The 13,071-nt window shown below is 40.4% G+C and overlaps 1 protein-coding gene across 3 annotated transcripts in view; it reads right to left on the minus strand.

Annotated features, from left to right (window-relative positions):
* The window catches only part of rgs17 (regulator of G protein signaling 17), a 41,863-nt gene that overhangs the window by 19,440 nt on the left and 9,352 nt on the right, over positions 1–13,071 (minus strand). The window contains exons 1-3 of one of the 3 annotated variants that reach the window (XM_007577393.2): positions 9,028–9,231; positions 4,993–5,360; positions 1,475–1,605 (exon numbers count right to left, since the gene is read on the minus strand). In XM_007577393.2, coding sequence (XP_007577455.1) covers positions 1,475–1,605; positions 4,993–4,995 — 134 coding nt within the window. In that variant the 5' untranslated portion in view covers positions 4,996–5,360; positions 9,028–9,231. Of the gene's footprint in view, positions 1–1,474; positions 1,606–4,992; positions 5,361–7,217; positions 8,310–9,027; positions 9,232–13,071 lie in introns of those variants that run through there. The other 2 variants (XM_016663723.1, XM_016663722.1) reach the window with 2 other exon arrangements.

Consider the following 13,071-nt stretch of genomic DNA (forward strand, 5'->3'; position numbering starts at 1 on the left):
GTTTGTAGGATGTAGATCTGAATCTAACTGCTGGCACAGACATAAGGTATAACATCCCCATGCTAACATGCAGCGGACATCAGAAACAGCTTTATAACAACAACATCAAACTTATCAACCAGAACTACGAATCATACAATTTTGACATGTTACTGGTCTTAAAATATATCACAGTTCTGAAAGTAAGCGCTTAAAAACCATTACTCTTTTCTGTCTCCTACCCAGGAAGTTATTTCTGATAAAATCTATTTTTTGAGGGAGACCTGAAAAATCTCCCTCGGTTGAATGTCCACTTAATAAAATATGAGAGAAGACTCGAGGATGAGCCAAGTTTCCTGTGTGGGTTGGTGGACCACCATGTCCTTGGTAAGTCTGGTGTAGAAGCCAAAGGGGTGTTACCCATGCTAATCATTTTGGAACGTACACTTGCCTTCTTGAGCAGCATATCAGACTGCAGGCTAGCTAGTAAGCTGTGCTACTGTAAGAGGAGCATAAAGAAAGGGTTTAACATTCTCCACAATAAGGAGGCTTACTTAAAAACTAAATTCAGAGTGAGGGTTTTATTTTCATATTTTGCTTTTGACCACTGTGTACATTTGCTAAACAAATCTTTTAAAATCACCTACTGTTTTAGCTGGCAGTCTCATCAAAGCTATTTCACTACATGTGACATAAGAAGAATCTCAAATTTGTGAGCTGAAAAAAGTCTTAAAGTAATGTGAAACTTTGTTCCAAAGGGTTTGGTATATTTCACAACTTTTGAGGCCTAAACTTAAGATTGATAATCATTTAAAGATGCTTTTAGACCTTTCAGAACATCCTGCTTTAACCTGCTTCAAACCCATCTCTGCCACACTGTTCATATGACTATTTAGAAAATCTCTATGAAATTCAGGGATTTTATGGGGAAATGTGATGAAATGTGGACAAGCTTTGCAAGGCTTTGTAGATTTAAACCAAAAACTCCTAGCATTTTAAAAACATCCTTGTTGTACTGCTTCCTTCCTTGAAGTTACAGTATGCAACTTTTGTAAAAAAAACAAAAAACAAAAAAAACAAAAACAAATAAAAACAACTAATCAGATTTAGGAGTATTAGCGCTGTCAATCAGCTGGTGTATGTGCCACTCAGAACCTCTCCCTTTCTCTCTGCTTAACTACAGCTTTTCCCGGTCAGTAGAGCCAGCCATGAATGATCAGGCTAGTAAGCACAGCCATCAATGAAAGAGGATAAACAGCTTTAAGTTGTTTCTTCGCTGTTAGCACATTTTGCAGCCCATACCCAAGGGTGATGGACAGCGGTAAGACCTTCCTCCTGGCTCTGATTTTTTTTTGTTTTTGACCAGTAGCGGTGAAGAAGCTTGAATTATTATTTTTTTTTTTCACAGATTATCTGCCTCATTTTTACAAATGCACAAACACACTCATCAGATTTAAATAATGGGCGGTAGCGGTCAAACGTGTCACTTGCTTACCACAGACACTTGCAGCAGCCGCACCAGCAGAGGCAGCAGGTATTCGGTCGAGGCTGTCCAGGGGCCTGGGGTGGGGCCTCGATGTGAGCCGCCTGCCTTTTTCTCATCTCCACTCCACTCACGCTGTGGGGCTTCATGCGTGCATGGAACAAACACAGTTGAAACACAACTCAAGTCAATCGCAGGGCGAACAGAGAGAGCAGAAACAAATCAACAATCATGCTCCGCTTTCTCCTCGCCAGACAGCACAAAATCGTCTGGGGAGGAAAAACCAAAAAACCAAATAAAAAATAAAAAATGGAGTGTGTGGATGCACGTTGAGGAGAAAGACGACGCGCCGAGGAAGGAGGAGGAGGACCGAGAGGATTCCCTTCCTTGTTTGGTACGAGGGCTTTCTGGCATCAGCCCAAGTGTTTCACTCAGCTCTGACACACACTAAATGTGCATTTTAATGGGCGCAGACAGAGACAGAGGAACAGGATCTGCATATCACACACATGGACGGGCACGTGCGCGCGACAAACACACAAGTCGGCGCACATTCGCGTTAACCCGTTCGTCTCCAGCCTTCACCGTCCGTCAGAAGATGCAACATCCACCACCGACCGACTGGAGATAAAGATGCATGTAAAAGTGCTTTTACAGCGTTGCGCCTTCGTTTTTACTGCGGTTGCCTAACTGATTGTTTCAACCGACACTGATCTTTGGGCCACTTCCGATTTTCTCGCCTAATGCTTTTTGCTTCATATAGTATGAGCTTTGCGCCGAGCTTTGTGGTTCAATATCACAGAAAAACTGACCAACTCTTTTCTGACTTTATTTCTGTTAATATGTGACACTCCCACTGAATGACCAGTGTTCCAGCCTCCTCAGGCCCTTGAACTAAAAATAACATTGTACTTCTGTCAATTTGCCTTGTTAGACCTACTAATACCCAACCTTCTCCTCCCTATCATCATATTAACACTTACGCAGGTCACAGCACACTCCACACTTATTGGCACCCATGGTAAAGGTATTAAAATGCCTTGAATTTACTTTTTTCCCCCCTTCACAAGAGCATTGTGTCCCACAGGAAAGCTTTTCAAAATCCACCACTTAATTTAAGCACATGGTTTTTTTTGGCACACATCAAGAGATGTTCAACACTTACTGCAACTTTTCTATAACTTTGTGGGGATAATTAGGCTGTGGTTGGCTGATGCTAAGTGGGGTAATTCTAACTGAATGATCTGATTCACCTGTTTAACTTGTTTCAGCGTTTTCAGCTTTTTTTGGACCGCCACCATTGTGCATGAGTGTTTTGCTTGTAATCAACAGCATGTTAAAGTAACGCGTGGCGTTTCGCTGGACGCCTTTAAACAACTTTCTACCGCCTTAAAGGCATCAGAACAACAGCTGAGCAGAGACAGAACTTCCTGCATACCTTCAGAATAAGAGTTTGATACATTGGTAACATTTTTTTCCATTTTCTACACTCAGGTTTTACAAATAAGAGGAGTTTATAAAAACGATTTGACAAACTCACACTTTTCGAACTTTTCAGAAACTCTAACGTAATTTTTAACACTTAAACAAAACTAGGATCTCTTCAGCATACATTTTTAACCAAGACTTTTCTTGACAGACGACCAGCACAAGCCACCACAGCAGCAGAGGGATTTTTGCCCTTGACCCAATAAAATTTTGGTCCTTTGTTCTTTTAAAAGCATCTGCTCTGTGCTGGTCACTAAGTGAGGAGCTGAATTTTACGTTTTGGTGAAGCTGCCTTGAACTTTAAAAATATAATTGTGCCAAATTGACAATTGTATCTGCTTCAACCCTTTTGGCATCGCTGGATAGAAATACAGCTCAGAGATTTTTTTTTGAAAACTACTGAAAATCCAATGTAGATACTTCTCAAACTAGGATTATCTCTGAACACATACAAAAACAATAAAGCAACTATAAGTACAGATTAAAAAAAAAAAACCCTCTTACCTGCAAAGTCATATTTCCCCTATAGTCCTTAAAAATCCAAATTGCAATAATGGTGTGTATCCATAAAAAAGGCTTCTCCTCTTGTTATCATTCCCTCTACTGAGCATAAACACATGTGATTTCCCACAATGATCCTACAACGGGAGGTAAGCCTGGCACAGCCTGCCTGATATGCAAAAGCACTCATCAGACCAGCGGAGCGACCATCAGTTATTCAGCAACCAGGCAGCACAGTGGAAAACAGGCGACTGGATGCAAATGACCGCGAGGGTTCGGCTTTGTTACAAACCTGGAGCAGAGGCCGCATTGACAGGATATGCAAATATTGGTCGGAAAATACAAACATGCTAAGACGAATGACCAAAAAGGGAGCCACCAAGGCTGCAGCATGGGTATTTTTGTTTGGTTTTCCACAGAATTCAGATCTACCCCAAAACAAGATTTTAGATTAGCTTGAAATGTAATGGAAATTTTAATTTCCCTACTTGCCTTTTTTTTTTTTTAAGCAATAAATGTGTAGGCTGGTTTTATCCTCGTTTGGTGAAATCAGCTGACTTTGAGTTAAATGTTTGCTGCTTTAGAACTTGTTAATTTTTTTATTTTATTTACTCTGACATAATACATTAACTACTTTTAGTACAAATCAGAAAACCTTTAATATTTCTTAATGCGTTTCTTTAAAATACCTATTAGGAAATATTGGTGGCAACACACCTAAAGTGAATTACAAAAGTATTCACACAACTTGAACTTTTCTCAATAGCTTACAACTATTAACTCCAATGTAAGGGTTGTTTATCATTTATTGTGATACATTTTTAATCACCATAAGATTTTGATTTTATCGTTCTCGCGATAAATTACAATTAATGATGTTTAAAAAAACCCTAAAACTAAAAACACATTTTTACTATTTTTATCCACTGTTTGTTGAATAGATGTGTATCAGCACATGTATGGTAATTATGTCTCTACTAGCTTTTGCCCGTTACGTCTTTTCTTTGTTTCTTGGCCATGCAAACTAATCTTAGCTGAAACTGTTGAAAATTTAATTTGTAAACAAATTTACTCGCAGCAAAGAAACCTACAAAAAATGTGGAGGAAGTTGTGTTTGTTCTTCTGAGGAAAGTTTGTCACCCTGCAGCCTCTCTATAAGCTCTAGGTCTGGGGTTGGACTAGGCCGAACACTTTCCACTTTCAGTTCTGATCTTTTTCTACGTTCCCTCTGGCCTTCATGTCTTTTCACCAGAACAAAGGTTTCCGCCTCAAACACCAGAAAATGCCTGGGCGTTTTTTCTTTTTCTTTTTTTCTTTTTTAAACACTTGGACTGTTTTTAGAAGCAGTAAAAACCCAAACGGAAGTAGAAAAACGTGCAAAACATGACATTTGCATAACAGGTCTCCTTTACTGTGGACGTAAAGCCAGGGAAGTTCAAAGGAAACATGCAAAAGAGTTACCAAAGTATCTGAAACAAAAGCACAACAATACCGAAGTTCGCCTGCGCGGAGCGGCGGCCGGGACAAAGAGAAACACTTACCATGAATTAATGAGTTCCTAAACACAGGTCAGACAAAGCGGTCATGGCGTGAGGTAATAGGTTGCCGGGTGATAGCAAGCTGGTTGACAAAGTGACTGACTGGTGGAGTGTCTCGGTGTCCGCTCGGCAAGCGTGCTGGCTGTTGGGCTCGCGGGAGCGGTGGGACGAGGCGCGGAGGTACTTGTCACCACGGAGAGGAGGAGAGGTTACTGGTGTCACCATCCCTGACCGAGGAGCACAGGAGGGGAATGCGAGAGACGAGGTGAGGTGTGACGACCCTTCTCGCTTGCTTCCCAGCACGTCGGCCTCCTCGGACCTCAACAAAATGGATCCTTCCTTGACTTGAGAGAGCAGCGAATGTGCGGCATCTGAAGAACAGCGGGTGGAGGAGGGTTAGTTCGACTTGTTTTAAACTAATAAGATGCAGGATCCAGATTTAGTGGAGCTGAGTCTATTTTTCTCAAATGAATATGATGAACACAGAAATCTAAATCCATCTTAATAAACTCCTTTTTTTAAATAACATTTATGATCTCTGTTATGTTATGCAGTTGCAATCTTGTTGGTTTAGGTGCTGAAATGATTTACAGACCAATGTGTCAATTTACAAAGAGAAAACAAGATGAGCCTCTGGTCAGATTGCAAAAAGCTAAATACTTTATGGTCACAAGTTATTAGCATGTGGGGAAACAATTATCTTGTGGCCATGCCTTAATACTGTGTGTTCACAAGATACAAATACTCAAGTCTTCACTGATCAGGAGAAGGAAATAAAGTTCCACATTTAGCATTTCGCAGCAGAAAGCCACAAGAAGTGCGCTTGCACTATTATTTCGCTCAAAACGGGGTGGTGCTGAGGATGGAGGAGCAGAGAGTGTTTTACTGATCAATGCTGTTAGCTGCAAGTCTGTCCGCTGCAACACCTCCGATCTATAACCATCATCCTAAAAGTGAGGGTCTCACCCTTTTTTGCCATCACGGGCTGCCGTACTCGTAATCACGTAATTTCATTCAGTGTTCACCTAAAGTGGTTGTCTGAATGACAAAGAAAATAAAAGTACTCGTGGGAACCAGGTTAAAAGTTGGGGAGAGGAAGACAAAGTTTTAAAGTGACTAACTGCGATTCCTGGAGTTTGACTTTTTTTTTTTTTTTTTAATCAGGAATCGGCAGAGATTGTTTGTAGGATTTCCCCGATTTCTCTCTGGGTGAAGTTGCCAGCTGTCAGTCGGCTGCTTTAGAAAACTGAAGGAAGAGGAAACCCGGAGAAGTTTTCCCCATTTTAAAAAGCAGGAAGTCATCAGTTTTGGAAACAGTATTAGATTCTTAGGAGTATGACAACCTCAAAATAAACCAACTTCTCTGTTATTAATATAACATTTTGCAACCAATAACTATGATAATTCCTCCTACTGATGAAATAAAAAGAAATCTTAATCATGACATGTGTAATGACGTAAGCAAAGCATTTATTTACTGCTATTGTAATTTTGATACAAAATCTTAAGTAAACATTGGCTACAAAACAGACCACCACTCGTAACTAACCAACCGTTTTAGTCAGCATTACTCAGTGTGACAGATGTTGCTTCTTTTAACTCTAACAATATGAATTTCTGCAACTAGAAATAAGCCCAATACGGCAATATTTTTGTCTTCTACATGAGTGAAAACAGCAAGAACCTTATTTCAGCCAGCTGACCAGCCGTGGATCAGACCCAATTAGAAACAGTAATTATTTAAAACGCTGCTACACGTAATGCTGGTAATCAATCAAAAGCACTGCGATCCTCCACAAAAATCAAACTTTTACTGGATGAGAGAAATGCATAGCAGTGACGTGGCACCGTACTCGCTTTCTGATTGCGGGAAAAACAAGTCAGTTGCTTTACAAAACCGTGTACAGACTTTTTTTTATTCAACGTGAGAGAGACCAGGTCACTGTCCACTGTGAGGAAGATGACAACTGCTCCTAACCTCACCACAGCATCCCACTTTAGAGAACGCTGAACTGTCCCTTTAAGAAAGGTTTTCCAAAACTGAATCAATCAACACCAGCAGCTGTAAAGAGTTCATGCACAACACCAGAGGCTTGTTCAGAGCTACTAATGTTCTGTTGGGACTAAAAAAACGGAGGTAAAACACAAGAAGCAATAGTTCGCATATCATCTTAATAATCTATCAAACACTATCTGCATCTTTATTTGTGTGACTTATGAAAACCAACCTCACATGCATTTTTCCTCATCTCCTCTGCTCTGCAATAACACAACATGCTGGGTCAGTGCTGTTCCACAGAGAAAACCAAGCCCTCTCTCTGCAAAGAGAGAAGCTTTTATATCTGCTGATAGCAGCTAAATAAATAAATAAAAACTGGGTTGAAAACAAAGGGTTCTCCTGTATTTTGAGAGCTTTTGAAAAGGGATTTTGCATAGCCGTGTGCAAAGATAGGGGTTTCTTTTCGCATCGCACTGGAGAGATTTTCCACAGCCAATTTCCAGGAATTAGTCATCCCCAGAGTGACTTCCTCAAACATCCATCTGTGAAAAAAGAATGCAAAAAAGAATGGGGAAAAGTTAAACCAGGGTTGCTAGGAGACTAATGCTGATTGGTTGAGGCGCCCGGGTCAGTGTAGAGGTTTTAAAGTTAAGTTAAAATTTGAATGTCAAATCATTCCCAATTTCAAGACTTTTTAATGACATGCCAGGAAAAGTGCTACAGTGACCAAAGTTTTTCTGGTGGCGAATAAAACTCAGCTCTGCCCCTCCCCCACCTGATGCTGTAAAACCTCTAGGTCACTGGCTAATTCTGTTAGCTTCAGACATGCAACCCATCATTCTTAGCAAGGAAAGTGTATTTAAGATACAAGTGGCAAGCTACGAGCAACATGTAAAACAGCCAATTGCAGGAACTTCTTGAGCAGATAGCTTGACTAATTATCCAGCTAATCTATGATTAACATACACTTGTTGCACCATAAAGGGATAGCAATAGCAAAAAGGGATACTATTCTGCAGAAGAAGCATTTTAAAACTGTTTACACAAGTTTATCACACTAGCTTAGCATGCCTAAATTGGGTTTTCAGTCGTTGGTCACCTGGACAAAGTACAGCAAAAATATATCAGCAATGATCCTTACTAAACTGAAAAATATGCTAAAAGGATACACCAGGCTTTTAGCAATGCCAAGCATAATTGTTGCCATGAGACCGAACATCACCTGGCATCCTGGGTAATCGCAGGTTCTATAATGTTTTACTGCTACATGTAAACATCCTCAAGTTAAATATCTGCCCATAACAGTCTGAAACGGGATGATAAGAAAGCTCGCAGTGTTTGCCGTGTTTCAGTGACGGGTACAAGTTAATGGGATTTATAAGGAAGTGTCCCAGGATGCAGTTGCAACATAACCTGTGTTGCTCTGCCTCAACACACCCATGGAAAACTGCAGTGTGGGTGTTCCTTCAGTTGTGCACCGCAGGATCTCTGTGTTCCAGCAGATATAAAGAGTGTGTGTGTGTGTGTGTGTGTGTGTGTGTGTGTGTGTGTGGTGGGGGGAATAATGTCAGACAGCAGCTAAAATCCTCTTCCAATGCAGAAACTTGTCAGGATGGTTTATTTCTGACACCCTCCGTGAACTGTCACAGCCGGGGAAAGCCTTTTACAATAAAAAGGCCCGTGCATATCTTCAGATATGAAGTAGACACGCGCATCGGACCCAGCTTCTGCATGCACTAGCTGCGCTGGCTAGCCTGCTGGTCTGGGTCGCTTGCAGCTGCTCGAACCATCGCTGCGCGTCGGACCAACACCGAGAGAGTGGGAGTCTTCCCAGCTGCCACCGTCGAGTCACAAAGCAGCCGAAGAGAGAGCTGTTCGGTGCCGACTGTCGCACAGAGGCTCTCCAGAAATCAAACACCACCCACTTTCTCGCTGGCTAGCTTTAGCCCGAGAGCCGCTATCTCTGACAGCGAGAGGAGGTGGAGGCGGCGGTGGCGGCGGCGGCTAACTCTAGTTAGCCCGAACAAGCGGAATCTTACCCCTTTACGCTGGGATGTCACTGTCCTACAGTGATGGGTGTGAAAACGCGGCGTCGCGACGCCTATTTAAAGACATGGCGAACGGGAATCCCGCGGTGTAATCGTGTCCATCGCCGCTGTTTTTCCAGCCATCCGCCCCGCTTCAGCACCGATCTCAGCCGAGCTCCCCTGGATGCACTGCGCAGGCGCGCTGCTGCTGCCGCCGCTGCTCTGTGGCTGCAGTCGGTCAGAGGATGCACTGGGGCTCCACACACACACACACACACACACACACACACACACACACACACACACACACACACACACACACACACACCCTGTGTGTGTTGCAGACAGGGTCATTACATCTGCGAGCTACACGACATCCGCTCTACTACCACCGCCCCCGAAACACACAACATGGCTTGAAAACAATGCTGCGTTGATTTTTCTCCATCCGACTGCAGGGACAGTCCAAGTCACTTTACTAAATTTAGAAGGTAACTATTTATTTTGAGGGAAACGCATCCTCGGGTTATGAACATTTTTATGTAATAAAATAAGCTTTGAAAATATTCTCACATACAAATAACTCTTGTTTAAAGAGACTATGAAAGCAACTTAGAAATAAAAATAGTTGAAAATTGTTTCATTTTTTTAAATAGTAGCAATAACACTAAAGAACCTTGCGATTAACAAACATGATTAATTAATTACGAATCAAATATGAAAGCAAATCTTAGAGAATTACTCATGATAATAGTTGGGCAAAAAAATCAAAACAAATTATTTTTCTCTTTATATAACAGCTTTTAAAGACAGTAGACGCATTTAATCTGACTCAAAATCAGCAACTTTGAGATAAAATATATTTGCCTCTTATAGTACAACCAATAATTCCAGATGTTTTGTACATTTAAAATAAATTCATCCTATAAGGGATGCATGTTAAGTACTTCATCTTTTCTGTGTAATATTAACAAAGTGCACAAAAATCATAACCAAATAATAATCCATCCTTTGTCGCTATGAATAAGCAATTTTACTTTTATAAAAAAAACAACATTTGGAGCTGATTTCCAATCAGTTTCTACACAGGTCTGGGGAAACCTCTGCTAATCAAAACCGTCTTATTGGTTAATTTAGTCGCATTGTACTGGTTCGTAATGTATTTGAATTAGAAATCTTTATGTTAGTAGCCACAGTAAGGCCTGGTTATGATGTCTGATTGTAGAAACATGCTGTACAATTCAATACAAATCTGTCACAAATGACACAGACAGATTTTAATGCTAATTTCAGACGTCACTTAAACACATCAGAGGCTTTTTTTTTGTCGATTTAACCACTTAATCATTAATTAGAATCATAGACTGCTGTTTTATTCTTTGTTGGTTTTTTGCTTAGACAAATAGACTGTTGCTCATAATACGTCGGTGGGTATCCCTGTTTCGCCGGTGTTTATTTTGCTTGCTTGCCTTTGTTTTGTGGCTAAATGCCTCATTCATTTCAAGTGAATTTGCTTTGAAAAGCATGAAAATATGTGACATTGTAAAAAAAAAAAGAGAGAAATAATGAAAACCAAAGAAAAAAAACCCCTCAGTTCATTATGTTTACACAAGGGGGCACCAACACTCTGTGCTCTCTCTCTTAAAGCTGCACATACGTTCACCTGCTCTGTTGCAGCAATTCGCCCTCTTATGAACTCTGTTTGGTATAAAAATACAAAAATAATTAGTGCTGCTACTCAGACGGCTAAAGGCAGATCACCAGCTGATTTGAAACCTGCATGTACTTTTAAATCAATTTATTGGTTTCATATTTGTCTGGGTTATTTAGGAATAAGTGAGTCTCTATAGAACCTTTAACAGAAATGCCTCCCATTCTTAATGTTATAAGTGCAGGACGCCAGTGGATTATGAGGAGGATCATTTTCCTTCTTCCTCTCCATCATGAAGACAGTTTCCCTGGCTTGGAGGTGATGAGGTCAAGAGCTGTAGACTGAGTACTCTGACTTCAAACTGTGAATTGAGAGTAGACATTTTACAAGATGAACACATTAGCACAAACATGACCCTGCACTTTCTCTCATGTCATTTTTTTTATTTTAATTTTTTTCTTTGCAACCAACAGGGACTGGGCAAAATGTTCACATTCATTCACCTGCTGTGGGTTTGTGAGAAAGTTGTTTCATGCAAGCAGCAGCAGCAGCAGCATGTTTGAACTGAACCACTTTTGTCAGCATGTAGGGACAACTCCGACCGCCATTATGTTTTTAACTCGCAGTAAAAGTGCTTTGCAGAAAACGCTTTCGATTTTTGCTACATGTTATAAAGACAGTCGGACGGCGATTTGGTGAAAACATCAATAATTGGGCTAAGCGTTTGTTCCGCAGACTGTATGCATAAATGCAGTGAATTTTTAACAGGATGCCACTAATCATCTCTTTTCAATGCAGTGTTTTGGTAAAAATCATTAGGTCAGGGATCATTTGGATGTTATTTTGCACCACCCACATATTTACCACTGCACGCCAACCTCAGCCTTGATGAAAACAGTATCTCCCGAAAACCTCAGCCATAACAATGCTGCTCGCTCAAAAAAAATAATAAAATAAAATAAATGGAATGACCCTGGCTCTAACTCCATAGCACTCTGATAGGACATTTGCAGGATCCTTGAAAAGTAACTTGACGAGTCTAAACACTGCTACTGCAAAACATCCTTTCACCAGACCCTGCGCAGCATCCCGGAGGAAACGGGATCAAGGTCTGGTGGTTTGAAACATGTTGTTTCAGCACAAAGAGAGCTGGGCTGTATTTATGGTGCCCAAACCCCATAGATAAAGAGACAGTTTGAATCCTGCTCAACAATGGCTCTTATATAAACGTACATAATATTTCTATGAGTTATTTAGCTGAATATTTTAATGCACATTAGATTAATGATTAAAGCCCAAATCTCACCACTATGCACTTCTGTTCAATCCACTGGGAATTTCCGGGTACAGAATATGACTGTGACGCGTTTTTGAACACCTAGTACCCAGGCTTTATCAGACGAGACATAAAACCCTGATCTAATCAATAAATCTAGATCCAGTGATCCCCTGAAGGCTAATTATGTTGTAGTGTGAAAGTTGAAAGGCTGCAGCTAGAAACCCAAAGAGCAAAAAGCGGAAAAGATACATTTAAAATGTATTTAATGCCCTCTTAAATGTATATAAAAAAGAAAGATGAATAAATAATATCTTATACATGCAAAGCTTATCCCAGTTCTTCAGAAATCTCTCATAAATGTCACCAAAACAGTAAAATATTCAATTTGCGTAAAATAATAACATAAGAGCTGATCGAGGTCCTACAGGCAACGTCTCCCAGTTAAAGAAAGAAAATTTACATTCAGTTAACAGCAGTAATATAGTTGAACAAAACCCTTTTTTCCCCATTGTCATTAAATTATATAAAAACCTTTCTCGATTTAAGTCAGTCGGGATTACCAAATTAATCATATTTGCTAAATGCCGGAAAAATGAGGGAGAAAAGTCTTTAACTTTCTTCAAATTCAGAAGTTTACATACAGTTTCATACAATTTTATTTAATTTTGTGGGTTAAAAGATTGACAGAATCACATCATCTGGAAAAAGCAGGGATGAGATCCTGGGCTTCCTGAACCAGACAGCCTTGTCTCCATGACAACGTCTTCTGATCCCGTCCCTAAGCACCACAAATGTGACAGCCCCAGCAAAATGTCTCTACGACAAAACGCTGCCACCACCGTGCTTCAGGTTAGCGTTTCTCAGACTTCCAAACTCTGTCAACGTTTCCTCTAATTATAACCACTGTGGCCAAACTCCTCTATTTAATTTTAACATTCTCTGTCCCTAACAACATGCAAGCTGTAACGTGTTTTCTATGTTGCTCTTTGAGTAGTGTCTTCTTTTTCTTCTTCTCTGACAAAGATAAAGTTTTCCCCAATTTTATTCCTTTATTTATTATGTTTATTTGATAGGGACACGGTAACACAGACAAACTCAATAAAAAACAAGTTGAACCTTTCTTTCT

This window comes from Poecilia formosa, unplaced genomic scaffold (assembly GCF_000485575.1).
Source record: "Poecilia formosa unplaced genomic scaffold, Poecilia_formosa-5.1.2 Scaffold439, whole genome shotgun sequence".
Lineage (NCBI taxonomy): Eukaryota > Metazoa > Chordata > Actinopteri > Cyprinodontiformes > Poeciliidae > Poecilia > Poecilia formosa.